The 16,936-nt window shown below is 34.4% G+C and overlaps 1 protein-coding gene across 1 annotated transcript in view; it reads right to left on the bottom strand.

The window, feature by feature from the left end:
- The window catches only part of LOC123545601 (plexin A3-like), a 264,006-nt gene that overhangs the window by 60,219 nt on the left and 186,851 nt on the right, over nucleotides 1-16,936 (bottom strand). Inside the window, exon 20 of the mRNA XM_053543563.1 lies at nucleotides 8,603-8,706. Within this exon, the coding sequence (XP_053399538.1) occupies nucleotides 8,603-8,706 (104 nt within the window). The remainder of the gene's footprint in view (nucleotides 1-8,602; nucleotides 8,707-16,936) is intronic.

Genomic DNA, 16,936 nt, shown 5'->3' with positions numbered 1-16,936 from the left:
GTCCCTTTATTCGTGTAAATATTTTTATACTATGTGCGCCAAAAATGTTGTATATGAGTTATACTGGACTCCTGTTGTTGTCCATTTAAGTATGTCTGCACTTCTCCTTCAAAAGCCAATGTCAGAATTGAATGGAGCTTTGTGAGTGACTGATAAAAGTGTTTGCTTTTGGCACGATTTGTTAGGAATCTTTTTTTACATAGATATGGCCCTTTTCAAATGCAGATATTTTATGCAAACTTAAATACAGAACTTCTGGCCAGATTTTGCTCACACTAAATGAAACTTGGAAATAACTTAATAACTAATAACAGTAGGGGAAACTTAAATACAGAACTTCTGGCCAGATTTTGCTCACACTAAATGAAACTTGGAAATAACTTAATAACTAATAACAGTAGGGGAAACTTCCCGTACGGGAAATCAATTTTTGGTTTTCCCCTACTTCCCGAAAGGGAAACTTGTTACTAAATATAGTAACTTGTTTCCCATTCGGGAAGCCAATCCATCAATTTTTTACTTGTTTCCATCAAAATGGTCCGTTGCATAAGAGTATACATGGTGTCATTAATTGAAATATACCAATGTAAACCTAAATACTTTATCTAAATTTCTACCGTTCAGATTTTTTTTTGTCTTAACAAAGTTTTTATTTAACTTTTATATTTGTTAATTTCAAAGTTTTCCAAACAGGAAACATTACTTCCCAGTCGGGAAACACTGGTATGTATATTTACATTGAATTGCATTCAGTCAGAATTATGACCCCTTTTCCACTCAGAAAGTGTTTTTGTTTACAAGTTTTTGTTCAGGTCTGTATGAAGCTTTTTATGATGCATACTATTACATAATATCATTTTGGGCCAGTATAATTTTAAGCAAGATAAAATTTAATGTTGAACTGCATGTGTGCGAGTATAAACTGGGTATTTGTCAGAAGTATATGATGAAGGAAATGTCATTTTGTTTTAGAAATTATCAAGCAGGGCAATGTTAAAAAGTGTTTTATAGTGGTATTATTTGTGTAACGTAAGTCAGGGCAATGTTAAAAAGTGTTTTATAGTGGTATTATTTGTGTAACGTAAGTACTCTATTAAAGAAGACAATTCAATATAAATCTATATAATGAGCTTCCCGAGAGTGTAGTGCCGTCGAATAATCCCCTGGCTGGAAATGGTCTGACAAGAAATGAACTGATTAAAATCTATTTTGCCGAAGTTGTTTTTATTCTGTAAACACAACATTAAAATAAGCATACGTCATTTGAAACGAATCATGCGCGAACTGCGTTTACGGAGACGTCCTCAGTCCTACTTCTCTGCAGAAGATGTGATGAACGCAATAAAGCGCGAGAGAAGTGTAAGTGAGCAGTGTTTAGGGTATAGAACTATGTGGAAAAGACTGATAAGAGAGCAGTCCAGAGAAACGACGTCATGAAATTCATGAAACAGCTTTGTCCAGATGCAACAGAAGAATGGAAAGCAAATAGGTTGAAGAGAAGAGTGTATTCACTAAAAGGACATAATTATTTGTGGCATGCGAATGGATACGATAAATAAAGCTGTATGGATTCTGTATTCATGGATGCATTGACGGTTACAGTCGTAGAATCATGTGGTTTGAAGTTGCATCAAGTAATAATGACCTAGCTGTTGTTGCCAAGTACTACATGGACTGTTCAAATCATGTTCAGTGTGATCCGCGAATTTTACGAGCAGATATGGGTACCGAAAACAGTTCCTTGATCTTTTTCCAGCCGCATTTTATGTACGGTTCAAACAACTCTTTGGCTGGCAATAAAAGGTTTTTGTACGGAAAACGTACAGCAAATCATATAAGATAACCATATAAGCATTTTGGGGGAGACTTCGTAAGCTGAGTATTCACTGGTGGATGAATTAATTCAAGGGTAATAGGGATGGCGGAATGTTTTAGATCGATAAATCCAGTGATAAAAGAGTGCTTAAGGTTTTGTTTATGGACGTTTTGCAAACGGATTTAGACAGAATTGCACAGCACTGGAATTCTCACTGGAATTCTCACAGTATACGACCACAAAACCCGGTGTGTTGTATTTTGTCCCTGAACAGACTGATGCCCATGACTTTGGGACTAAAGTGAAAAGGGAGGATGCGAATGCGTGCATCAGTCATTTTTTTGAAACGGAAAAAAGACTTTTGCAGTAGAGAATTTAGAGTGCTTGTAAAAATTTTAAAACCAAGTGAACACATCCATATTTATCCATTTGATGCCTTAAAACTTTTTATCGAGCTAAATAGTCGTTTGGAAAAATACATATAGGGAAAAAGAAATGAGTTACATAGCTATATTTGAACTGAAATTCTTCTAGTAATATGTCCTTTAAGTGTCATTTTAAAATGCATCACCCTACTACAGATTTTATTTGCATGTTCCATTAAATCCATGTTCCCTGTCTATAAATGACACTCGGTTTAACATATTGATGCTTTCTATGTTTATATGTTTTTTCCAATGTGGTTACAATGGACGTTTTTTTTTAAATAAATATATAAATACAATGTATAACGATAACTTTACATTACAACTTCTGGGGTTTTGAACTTACATGTACTTGAAACGAAACTTGATATGGTTTAGACCATGTTGTCGTGCGTGGCTGATGATGTTATTTTCTCACCGTGCTTACAAGAATGCAGAAATAAAAAGTAATCACCTTATACTAAATTTGGTTTTTCTTAGCAATGTTACAAATGTTGGTAATAAAAAGGATTATAGTATAGGGCACTTCAAGATTACATCATTGTTCCGATGTGGTTTATCGTCACAGGGTGGTATATGTTGCACAGTTTTCCGAGTCTAGAAAGGACTGATCAAATGAGTTCAGAATGTTATCAAACTTCCAACAAAACGCATATAAACTTGGTCTACTGCATTTACAATACTTTTTTTTTTATAATTTCCATATTGCTATATAAGGAAATCTTAAAATGCCCACTTGGTAAATCAAATTCAATGACGTTTGGTGTCTGAAAGGGTATTTTTAAAGTTTTTCATATGGTGATGTATACACGATAAGTCCTGTCCCCTTGTGGTTTTCTTTGGCATATCAAAATTACTTCAAGGCATTTGGTAGAAATCTTACAAGTAGTTCTTTAGAAGATTTTTGATTTTTTTTCCCTTTGTTTTCTAAGGTAAACTTAGTTCTGCATTCAATTACACTACTTGAAGGAATCCTCAAAACACAACCATCAAAGCAACAATCATGTAAAGTTTAGTTGAATTTTGGAAGGTAAATTTATCAAAATCACCAAGTTTGATGAATTTCTGATCAGCAGTTTCTGAGAAGAAGCCATCTAAATGAAATATGGACGATGCGCAATGGACGACGGACGATGGACGCCGGACAACTCACCGATACTAATTGCTAAAAAGCAGCATTTAACTGTATGCTCCCCTGAAACATTCCTCAGTCCACTTATTAAGTTAAGTTAGAAACCAAACCAATGAACAATTATGTATAAAACAATGGAAATTCTCTCTGAGTTATCCAAACAGAGCAACACTTTCTGCTATGTGTCTGTATATAAACATGAATATGATTAAACAACACGCAGTTCTTTTACATAAGTAGCCGATAACACACAGACTCGTGTAATAGAAAAACAGTTTGACAGGCTCTATATAGTGTTACCAATACATCAATTGTTAAAATTGTTTAAAGTGTCACTGGTCCATACAAATTCACAGCCAGTATAAATAGAACTAGAAGTAGCAAAATAACATCCCAAGATCATAATTTCACTCAACATTATTTAACACAATGCATACTAAGTTCAAAAATGAGTGCTTCTCTTGACAACTGGCATTTTTTCTTGGGGGTTTTACACCTGTTTCAAAAGTAACTTTAATTTGGGGCTAGCATCAAACAATGAAAACATTCAACTGTTTCAAGTGTCTGTGGTCTACCGCTAGCACTGTCACTTAACCTCTTATCCAAGATGGTGTAGATTTTCCCCATGATATCAGCAATGTGTGCAAGTAAATCTAAACCATCCAGGTTTTGCTTTCAAGTTTCATTCTGTTTAATATGTACTGCACTTGGTCCTCTGAGGGGTTCCAGACAGGTACTGCAACCATCACTTCTACCAAAGTAAACGCAAGGCTCTACACATCTGTTGTTGAAATTTGAGCTGCTTCTTTCCAGCATCACCTCGGATACCTGGTAAGCGGGAGTGCAAGACTGTGAGGACCCACCAGCCATAGTTGTCATGACAGTATTCATGCTCCTGAGCTTGCTCAAACCCATGTCACATAACTATACCACATGGACATTTTATGAAACAAGTATGTTTTCCGGCTTTATATTCCTGTGAATGATTATTGGATCTTGTGAGTGCAAATATGCTATGGCTTGTGATACCTTTAATGAAACAGTAAACTTCACTGATATAGTCATGGCAATTTCTTCATTACCGAAGAGACAGTTATCCAATGTGCATCCTTCAATAAGTTCAAACACCAGGTATTACTTGCTAAGGCATACGTCATCAGCAGTACAATATTTGGATGCCTTAACTTTCTATGAACACAAAGTTCCACGGTCAATGAGTGGTTTTGCAATCTGCATTCTCTTCATAACACTCTCCTTTATAGCAACTTTAGTCCCACTCCAACGCCCTTTATATACAGTACCAAATGCCCCTTTTCCTATTTCTTCACACATGTTTAAATCGTTTATATGCATCCTTGGTACACATGGAGATGCCTGAGTTTGTGACTGAGTGGTGGGTGCCTCAAACTGGACTCTTCCTCCATTTTGTTTGTATTCCCGCGTTTTAAGTACGTAACAAATAAGTAATAATAAATAAGTCATAAGAAGTAACTAAAAATGTCCAGGGCTTCCGTAGATTTGGTTCTTGTGGTTGCTGTTCCTTTCATAACCATCTATCTAAATCAATTCTTTTTGATATTAGTTGCTTTTCAAAAGGACAGAATGAGTACAAAGTGGGAGATAATTTGAAAGTTATTCTAGATAGAGAAATGGCTGTCTGGACAACCTCTATTTGTGTTATCTTTTTGTATCTACACTCCAAGTCATCAAGATGTTTTCAATACTTCTAAGGTTTTGATCCTGACACAATTATCCTTAAATACCTACATTAATTTCCGTTTTAAGTAGATAATTGTCATGCATTTCATGTTTAACATACAATAGACCTCTCAACCTATGATAATATTATGCAGCATTTCATCGTCATTAAAATGGTTTTACAATTTCGTTTACCTCAACTTTACTCTATAATCAACTATTGCTGTGAGTTTAGAGAAATCAGGACCCTCATTCATCAATGTAAGAAGTCTAAAACTAAGACTTTTAACTGCTAAATTTTCATTTTGCTCTGATAGTGTTTAATATGAATAGATTGCAAGGAGATTTTGCAGGCAAGCATTTTTGTTCTGCAGCTAAAATGCCAGCGTTATGAATATTCTATAGAGGTTTTACGGATTGAAGATTTTCCGTTCTCAATTCTCAATTTCTGACTTAAACATTCATAAATACAGGCCCAAGAACGTGTCCGTACCAAAACAAATACACGTTTTCAATTCTAAAAAAAATATACAAAGAAAATAAAAACAATAAATTAATAACTTTACTAAACAACTTTTCTTACTCCACATTTGTTTTTTGTTATTTTTTTTTTGTTTTTATCTCTTCAGTGAAAATTGTCTAGAATGTTTAATAATTACCGTAGTAAAATGTTATAAATGAGGAAATCAAACTGCTGTGACACATAAAGATGTATATATAGTACATAATATATAGAATGTAAATAAAGTTTATTCTATATCTATTTTATTTATCCAATCGCGAACTTTTATTTGCAACACGTGATCGTACAATATCCGTATTGGACGCACGTGCGTACAAAAAACCTGTTGTTTTTTCAGTAGTTGGATGGTTCAACAGTCCCATGTTAAAGATGCGATAAAGCCCGAAAGGCGTGAAAATGTTCCAAATGTAAAGAAGTAGTGAAGTAGGCGCTCTATGTACAGAGTTTGATTATGCGTCTTGAAATCAGAAAAGGTAGAAATACAATATTCAGTGAATCATTTTTAATTTTAACTAAAATAAAATAGATTTAGAATAAAAAGGTTATTTAACATTGTACTGTATAATACGAGATATATTTGGAATATTCGTACCCAGCTGGGAAAACCAATATGGTTTTCTCAGCTGTGTACTCATCCAAATATATCTGCGTATTGTACAGAACAATGTTAAATAACCTAATAATATAGTATACCTAATTTTAAGATTGTAAATATTGGAAATATAGTACTTTAAAGTTTAAGATTAAAAGTTTTCAATACCAGTCTTAAATTCTATGTTTAAATATGGGAGTTATGCCATCTTAATATCAACTCACTGCGGGTCTAAAACACTTGCCTTGGGTTGATATTTATGGGCAAATATCAACCCAAGGCAAGTGTTTTAGTCAAAAATTGATACATATATAATTATTGACATACTCGCCTATATGGTAAAATACCGTTGGCGAGGGTAAATAACTTCAACACACGCACACACTGCTTTTTTTTAGAAACCCCTGTTCCCCGACTTTTACGTATTTTTTTTTTATTTTAATGACAAAAATGAATAAAAAGCATGTTGGTTACCTTTAGTAATACTTATGTGACAGATATTAGTTTATTTTTTTTACTATATTTCTAATTAAAACTTTCTTTCGGAGAATGGCGTCTTGGATACTTAAAATTTCATCCAAATGGAGCACAAAAGATACAAAACCTGTCGTTAATAAGTACCATCTTGTCACTCTGGGAAGGTATATTGAACGGCATGCAAATGCTCTGTGACGACAGTAGAAATGTAAATGAAAGAAATCACAATGAATGAAATTAAATAAATAAATTATGCAAAATTTATCAAAGTATGATAATAATTCTATACATTAACACATTACACTAGTGCTGCTACGTATCTTTCCCTTCACATCGTCACTATTAGTGCTCTGATTATTTAACCTTATGCCTGCTTAATTTCTAAAATGGACTGGTCCACCATTCAATTTCGGCAATACCATTTATTATTCTAAGTGAATTTACTTAATGAATAGCGAAACGTGCAGACCATGATCAGCCTGTACGTTCGCTGGTCTACACTGATCGCAAAGGCAGAAGCAGGCTAAAGGTTAATGCATTTAATCTCATTTATCATCATCATTAGTGTCAAATGTTGTGATTTGATAACATTATACATCAATAAATCTTACAAGTATCTAACAAGCTGATGCAAGTTTCAGATAAGAGTAGTCTATCAAAGGAATATGCGAACTAGAAATTGTATCCATATGACACGGATGCCCCCATATACTGTGCCTTCCCAAGCTTGTTGATCTGTGAAAGTTTGAAGCAAATCAGGCTGATAGTGCGGAAGAAGTTTGACACACACTATTTTTCTCTATATTCCATATAGCAAAAGCTATCAAAGGGCCATAATCGCAGTACCAAGGCAGTCTGAAAGACAGCTATATCCCCCGCCGCTGTTATAGAAAGTGAAAGGGTTGAGGGTATGGGTAGGAAGCATTGACGTTGTTTAGTATATTTATTAGTCCATGTATGACGACATCAATACCTTAAGTTGTGACCTTGACATTGAGCCTGCAAGGCTGACTCAATGGGTTTTGCAAAGCATCTCAGTAAGGTGAACTCTTGATCAAAGTTTCAAGAAAATTCTTCAAGTGATTTAGCAGAAAAGGAAGGGACAGGAAATTGAAGGCTCAAACATTTGAGATGTGACCTTGACCTTGAGTTGGCATGAGTGAATTTCGAGTTCTGCACATCATCTTGATAAGGGGAATATTACAGTCAAGTCATATCAAAATCCTTCAAGGGGTTTAAAAGAAACAGAGCGGACACTAAATGGAAGGCTAAAATCTTTGACCTATAGTTGCGACCTTGACATTGAGCCAACATGACTGACTTATAAGTTTAGCATTTTGTCTTGATAAGGTGATCATTTGACCCAAGTTTCATGAAAATCCTTCAGAGAGTTTTGGAGAAACAGAGCGGACACTAAATGCTAAAACGTTTGGCCTTGAGTTGTGACCTTGAAATTGAGCCGACATGGCTGACTAATGAGTTCTACACGTCGTCTTGATAAGGTGATCATTTAACCCAAGTTTCATACAAATCCTTCAAGAGGTTTAGGAGATACAGGGCGGACACAAAATGGAAGGCTCAAGCTTTTGACTTTGAGTTGTGACCTTGACCTTGAGTTGACATGGCTGACTCATGCGTTCTGCCATCCCCCCATAACCACCACCACCACCACCACTCGTGGCGGGGGATTAAGATATTCACAGAAACAATATCCTTCCTTAATGGTGTTCTGCACATCAAACTTGTTGATCTGTGCAAGTTTGAATCAAATCAGGCTAATTGTGTGGGAGCAGTTGGACACACACGATTTCGGGACGTACGGACGTACGAACAGCAGCAACGCTTGTATGCCCCCACATTATGCCCCCACATAAATGTGTTGGGCATAAAAAAGGACGAGGTTTACGTTGACTGAGCCAAAGAGGACTGTAGCACTAACCTTGTGAATACACCTCCTCTTGTAATTACTCCCTCACCAGGGTATCTAGGAGTAGGACAGTGTAAATCAACAGAATCATCATTTGGCTTCGTGCAGTTCTGAAGCTAATAAAGCGAATGAGTTATGAGACACAAAGTACTGTAACAGTAAAAGACAAATTTAATGAATTTACAAGCGTAATTTGAAATATTTTAAAAATTGGAATTTTCTATATTTCTGTTCTATAATAGAAATATTACAAGCACAAACATAACCCCCATTTTTATCAGATTGTATCTATAACATTCGCACGCTAAGAGTCGTGAATCTTATCTACTTTTGTATGATACAATTTGTGTCTGTTGTTGTGCCTTCCAAACCTGACTGTCTATATTGATACGAACAATTGAGTCCAATCCTTAAAATGTATTAAAATATACATATATAATACATACAATTAACACAGTATAACAGAGTCAGCCTTTATTACTGAGTAAATCAGACGTATGTATATGATTTTCAGACATTGCTTGCATTCATGAAAAAATTAAACATATTAAAGCATGTATATATGTTCATAGTGATTTATGTCGTTTTACATGAAATACTAAAATCTGGAAAGTAGATCCCTCGGAAGCACCGAGAACACAGCAAACAGTGAAAATTGCAGACTCGGTTTTATTGAGTCTGTTCAATACTCGTTTGCGGTACCAAACTTTTGTTATTGGCATTAAAACAATGGTTAATTTCAAACATGACGGTTTTGCTATTTTAGCAGACGTATAAATTCCCCAAAATAATTTAAAAATCATCCATTTGTCAATATAGCAAATTAGCTATTATAATGAGTTTGGTCTGTTGTGCATAATCATGCTCTTACATGCCTATTCAAAGATGTACCTGCTGCAGCAAAATGTAAAAGTCGAAAACAAACTTCTGATTTCCCTCAAAAGTGACATGAATTGTTATGCTTACAAAATAAATTTGTTTACATTGAATGAAACCTACACTGTTGTGAATTTAATATTTAATTTTTATCTGAAGATTAATGAGTTATCAAGTTTTAGCAATTTGAAAATTCCTTCTAGGTCTTGTCTAAATTTAAAAGCAGCTAAATTTTCTTGTACTGGAGTACAGGCGCTGCTTATCAGATGCATAAATTAGTGTGTTTTTTTAAATTTGATTTAATCGAAAATGACCTTTTTAGTATTCATCGGTACTTTCAGAAGACTACGCCGATTATTAAATTATTTATGCATCGCCACCGAAATGTCTTTTTCATCACGTTTGATGATACATGTGAATGTCCTTCGGGACGACCTTTAAAACAGGATCCCGTATTTCCGTATCCTTCATGATAAATACACTAGACCGAAATGATTAGACTGCTCTTCAGGAAGGTAAAGATATTGTTCTTTTTTACTTGTTCAAGGACAATTTAACATACATTTAACATCAAGCTCCCCAGAAGACCCATGACATGTGTCCAGATCGTCACGACAGTACATAATAACTTTAAAATTCAACAACATTTTTCTTACGATCAATTCACCTATGGTCTTTGCTTTGTAAATACGGAGACCTGTCAACTTATTATGTTAAGACCGCCAAACATGACAACAGACTAAATTGTTGTCTTTTCAATTGATAACATATTGTCATTGTCCGCGGACAAAATACTTTGGCCTAAATGTATTATCAAATTAATTCGCCTTTTTTCAAACTACAAAGTTAGATATAGGAATTCTATACCCATGTCGGCTTTGTAAACATGAGTATTTATTATCTGAACACGTCTAACAAAGTACATCAGATACGGTATTCGGATTTCGTCGGATTCCTCCTTTGTAATTCTAATCTGTCCTGTCATCCGCGTTCGGTCAGTGCTACTATATTGCATAAATTAATCCGACTGATTTAGCATACTTTCAGCATTATGTTTTGTGCACCAGAAATTACTTTTTATCATAAAATAGTTATACATGTATTTGCAGTTGTTACAAAAGTATGATGTAGTTAAATTCATTTTAACTTTTAAATAGTCTAGGAGTGTTATTTCTTTTCAACCCGTAACGTAAAAAATATGTTGGTACCAGGTGAGAGCATTACCACATACATAAAAATCAAGGGCGGATGCCTATATCAGAAGTGGTTGAATTTTTTTATATAGCAGTTTTTACTGAGTCCATCCGATTAACTTCAATGGTACTAAGTATATATCAAAGGTATGGCTTTCCTGTAATATAATAATTTTCATTCTAGAAATATTTCCTTTTTCCTCAGGAATTTCACAGTCATCTTAGAATGGTATATTGTAGCATAAAGCCAAACTGATTGAACCAAGTAAAAAGTTGAATCAACTCAGTTATTACGTCAATTACTTCCGCACTCCGTTGTTCATCATCACTTTCGCTCGTGCTCGTACATCTCTGATATCAACTGCTGATTTAGGAATATCAGTATGTCGCGTTGGCATTCATGTGGCTTATGAAGCACATTTTGTAGCGCCGTCCTCGCGTGCAAATGTGCCGAAACAAATATGTGAATGTTTGGTTCTGTTGTTTTTGCGTGCTCCAGTGCGTCAAAACGAACTATCAACACGCCACAACGACACATTGTACGCAGAAAAAACTAAACATTTTATTTTATGCTGGCACCAAGATAATTAAAACGTTTCATAGTCTTGCGTTGCTGCGCTCACCAGAACGGTCAACGCAATGTGCTACATAGGCCTTTTTGTAGTCTCTGTGAATGCCGGGGCATCAATGCGAAAAAATGAAACATTTTGTTTTGTCTCGGTGCATATGCAAAACTGCCAACACCAAATTATTGTTAATGGCGCATGCGAAATCGCAAAATAAAACGTTACTGTCTATCGCGTTCATTGCTTTGTTATGGAGAATTTAAATAGTTTCGTTTTATCTCGAGCTAGCGCATAATAACACTTCTAAGCTTCTGTATTTCATTATTGACGTTTGTGCGCGCGCCAGGAAAAAGGGAGACTCGAGGTGCACCTGGGTAGAACCAAGAGCGGGCACCTGGGTAGAACCACTGACTTTCCGTAAGCCATTAATAGTTAAACAATTTGAAATATGTTCCTTTTATACTCTTTCTTGGGAAAAACATTGTAAGCATGATTTGCAGAAATGCTTCTTATTTTACGTTTTTTTAAACAATCTATGAAAGTCTTTAATCCAAACATAGTGGTTTATTTTATCTTCATTAATCAATAACATATCACAATGTTCTTCATAGTGAAATTTTGAAATACACAATGGAAAAATGTTATTACTTTTATAAACAAATATATTAAATGAAATATTATTCTGAATTTCTATTTAAGGTATTTGATTTAATGTTACAGGAAAGTTGTACCCAGTATAGTCAGGTTTTTCAATATGCTTTTTACATTTAGAAACTCTTTGAGGCTTTTCTTTAACAGGCAATTTGTAAGCTAAATGACACCATCTAAAACATTGATTATCACCGTCGATCTTTATATTTATATATCCTTTTCCATGATCCTGTAACGGCTTTGGTAAATTAATTCTGAACAACTTTAAGCAGCTAAGAGACTACATTTACACCTATGTATGTAATGAGCATCTACTGACTCTATTCTCCATCCGCTACCTTCTGAACTCCAGTTACCAATTATATTTATTATTCTATCAAATGCTTGACGTAAAAAGTATTTATTATTTCATTTTCACTGATAATAATTAAAGCTTTTGACTGAAAATAACTTATATATAGTGTCTGGTAGGTAAGATGATTGTTTAGACGACTGGATAGATTTTGCAAATGTTACTTTTAAAACAACATTTATTTTCATACCTTTTAAAGTTTTAAGTTCAGATTTAAGAATATCAAATGAGTCTGATAAAGTTAAATGTAGTTGTTCTGTTGAATCATACCTATATGTAATTTCAATTTTTTTAAAGTATCGTCTTAAAAATTCCTCAATAACTTCTCTCAGGGATCTATATAAAGTATATTTAGTAAAAAAGTCTCTAGGCAAAACTCACTTAAAATATTTGAAACTATATCTTTTTCCGTCCATTTTTGATATTCCACATTTTGCTTGATTTTTACGCTCACAACCCTGAATGTATTCCAATATCTTTGGATGCTGCATAAGTGCTTCTATATGTTTTTCCATTTGTTGTTCCACACTCCGTTGCCACAGAAACTTTAGAATTGTTTCGTAAAATTATTTTTCCATCTGTTTGTAACAATCGTATATCATATTTGTACTTTCTTGTTCTGGTATTAAACAACCACAACTCCATTCAAATAGTTCTTTATTTAAAAGATAGTGATCTATAACACTTTCTAATTTATCAATCACATGTTCTTTAATTTCATCGCTTAATATTTGTTTCGATTAAATTTTGTTTCTATTTTTCGAATCATTATGATTTTTTATCTGGATTAGTTATTTCAGCTAAAGTGCCAGCCAATTTTGTTGTAATCACAGAGTCAGAAGCTTTGAAACTTTGTTTTTGAGTCAAGTTTGTTAACTATCTTTATACATTATACTTAAAGAAAAAAATATTTCAAAAAACGCACACCAAGCTTTATCACTGTATCTATATAGCTTAAATTCCTTAATACAATGTATGCATTTCAAGAGGCATTACTAAAAGTGCTCTAAAAAGTCTTCAATAACTTTACCGTCTTCTTTTTTTACATGTTCAATATTGGTTTGAGATATTATTTGTTTTAATTTGTGATGATTAACTTTAAAAATGTTTTCTTATCTCCAGCTTTTAGTTAGTTAAGAAATATAGTAATAACTGAACAGCTCCAGCAATTGCAACAAATACAGGAATAGCAGGAACTACATTTACTGCTAAAGCAGCTGAACAACCCATAATACCGGCTGTGATTTGTAACGCAGTACTTACTCTTCCACAAAACTCATAAAAACCTTTTTGTGTAAGCAGCTGCAAATTTAGTTTAGTTAAGTGTACAATTAATTGTATGTTGCTTCTATTCCATTGCTGTTAATAATTTTTGAATTTGAACCCATTTATCTATATAATATATTTTCAAAATTTATCATAGTTGCTTGGGGCTACTTAACGAAACCAGCTATTAAATTTATCACTGTAACCTTTCCATTTCAATAAGGCTTGTTTTCTTATAGTCTATTTTTTTTTTGGATTTAACGTCGCACCGACACATGATAGGTCATATGGCGACTTTCCAGCTTTAATGGTGGAGGAAGACCCCAGGTGCCCCTCCGTGCATTATTTCATCACGAGCGGGCACCTAGGTAGAACCACCGACCTTCCGTAAGCCAGCTGGAGGGCTTCCTCACATGAAGAATTCAACGCCCTGAGTGAGGCTCGAACCCACATCGATGAGGGGCAAGTGATTTGAAGTCAGCGACCTTAACCACTCGGCCACGGAGGCCCCTCTTATAGTCTCGTTTTATAACTTTTTTCAGTTCTTAAACCTTCTTGCTTAGTAGACTAAAGATCTTTTTCATAGAATGCACCTTCAATTAATTCATCGTTTAAATTTTTAATTGTGTATGTTCTTGGGTTTGTGTTTGTAATCACAAATAATTCTTTTGTCCAGTCTGGTGTGTAACCTTTTTCAGTCTCTTGATTTTACTCAAACGAACTCGGTCACCAATTTTATACTTTGGTTTACTCTTTAATACTTTTGACTTACTGTACAAATTTAAGTAAACAGTAACTTTTATTTCAATCATCACTGGCTTCAATCGATGTCATGTTCATACTATAAAGCTTTGTGTTGTTATATGTATTTACAATTTCCTCTAAATTATTTAAATAAGCATAAGCACTGTTTGAGGTAAATTATTCCCACATTAACCTTTTTAAACTTCTGTTTAATCTTTCTATAACTACTGCCTTCCCTTCATTAAATGTGTGATACATATTTATTTTATGTTTATCTAAAATTCTTTTCCTCCTTCCACCCATAAACGTTTGGGAGTCTTTTCTTTTAAAACTATTTTATTTCAAGCTTCTGTAACAGATCCTACAGTTTTTTTAAAGGGAATAACATAGGAATATTTGCTAAAAAGCATCTATCAAGGTTAATAAGTACTTTTAAAATATGCTTGCATATCAAGCAGGTCATCAACATTGCTCACTATAACTCGACGTTTTAGAAATTTCCATTTAATTTGTTTATGTAATTCTTCTGCTAATTCATTACTCCAATTTATCTCGGGGGATTCAGCCATTATTTTCATTTTGAAGGCTTCTCCCATTTATTGAACCTGCTCTTAATTTTGACTGTCCGAGTCCAAGTTTATATTTCATACCGACGGATGGTTTTACTATTTCGTTTCGTTTTGGTTTTAACGCCGTTTTTCAACAGTATTTCAGTCATGTAACGGCGGGCAGTTAACCTAACCAGTGTTCCTGGATTCTGTACCAGTACAGACCTGTTCTCCGCAAGTAACTGCCAACTTCCCCACATGAATTATCAGAGGTGGAGGACTAATGATTTCAGACACAATGTCGTTTATCAAATAGTCACGGAGAACATACGCCCCGCCCGAGGATCGAACTCGCGACCCCGCGATCCGTAGACCAACGCTCTTACCTACTGAGCTAAGCGGGCGGGCTCGGATGGTTTTACTACTAAGTGGTTTGCTGTTTTGCTATTTTTTCTCCAATTGATTTCGACTGAGTGTTCTTTAGATGAGATAACATTTACATTTATTTACACCACTGTCGTAGCAATTGCTCATACATGCTGCGCCTAACTCATTTACAGGAGGTCCATTATCCAAAGGATTTCCGGAACCACAATAGTTGTATCATTGAAGCATTAAACCTTTCTTAGACAGCAAAAGTAACATAACTTTATAAATATCAATTGCACCTCCGGTACGTTTCACAAACTTTGTTCTTACATTTCCACAAGAAGCACATCGAGCCTTTAACGTAAGTTAACCATTTTTAGTTGTAACGTATTATACTATCAGTTAATTCCCTCTCTATTTCACAATACATTTATCATAAGTACTCATTAAATATTATATGTATTTAAAATATCTATTTCTCCGGGTTCAAACCCAAGGTTTTTTCGCTGGATCAAAATCGAAGAATTTTTAGTTGGGCAGCAGAGGTCAATTAAGCTAGAAAGTCACCATATGACCTATAATTGTCGCTGCGACGTTAAACCTAACAAAATGAATAAATCTTATTGAATACGTATCAGCTGTTTTGAGACAGCTGTACCAAATATAAAATCAAGGTTCGCTTGAAAAAAATCCAAAACGAGTTAGATCAATTAGTGATCGGTCTAACACGTTCCGTATCTATCAAACGTCTTATACAAGACTTAGGTTTTGTCTCCTCGTGAGATCAAAGAAATGATCAAAAAATGCATTTGATTTACAAACAAAAACATTGTCATTTGCAAAAATAGCTGAGTGGTCTTTTTCCGAATTCTTTTGGAGATTCTACTTCCTATAATTTGAGAGACAGAACCGTCTTTTTCACGCCATCTAAATGAAGTCTAAATACATTATTCTGTCTTCACTTAGTCTATGGAATGAACGTGATCATCCGTGAATCACCAACGCTTGTTTATTTCAATCCTACTTAAAGAATATTTTTAAATCCCAAGTCGTACCAAATACTTCCTTTATGGAAATAGATTATTTTTTAGTTCATCACTCACTCATGAAAAAAATGACCTTTTTACGAAAAGTCTAAGGGAGGATCCTATTTGCGCATGTGGAAACGGAACAGAAGATACAGAACACTACTTCTTCAAATGTGCCCGATTCCAAATACAAGACTAATTATTTCAACGTATTCATTCTTTCCATCCACTAAGTCCAAGCAAACTTCTATTTGAAGCGGATAATTTGACTGACTAAAAATCATCAGCATCGTGCATCGTGTGGTAGAGGTGTATCGGTCGGACATGCTGGCGGCACTTTAACAGAAGTATAATTATAATATTTTTCTGTTTTCTGTCTATTGTTTTTAAAACTTTATTCCGCACTCAAACATTTCTCATTCGATCTTCACCAAACTTCAACAAAATGTGTCTGCCAATAAGTGCTCGGCCAAGTTCGACAGACAGACACACACACAGACAGACACACAGACTGGAGTAAATCAATATGTCTCCCACACCACTGTGTGGTAGGAGACATAATAATCAGACGCAGTGGGAAGGGAGGCTCATTATGTTGGTTAAAACTGACAGTCTAACCTTTCTTGCTTTTCTTATATGTTAGTATTATTATTATATTATTGCATATTACGTACATAAAGCTATACAATAAAATATGATTGAACTAAAATATTATAGCGAGTCTACAGAAAATGACATAATGTTAGGTTTAAC

This window comes from Mercenaria mercenaria, chromosome 5 (genome assembly GCF_021730395.1).
Source record: "Mercenaria mercenaria strain notata chromosome 5, MADL_Memer_1, whole genome shotgun sequence".
In the NCBI taxonomy this organism is placed as follows: Eukaryota; Metazoa; Mollusca; class Bivalvia; order Venerida; family Veneridae; genus Mercenaria; species Mercenaria mercenaria.
Note: the sequence above shows the minus strand (reverse complement) of the source record. Positions and strands in the feature narration are given on the sequence as shown.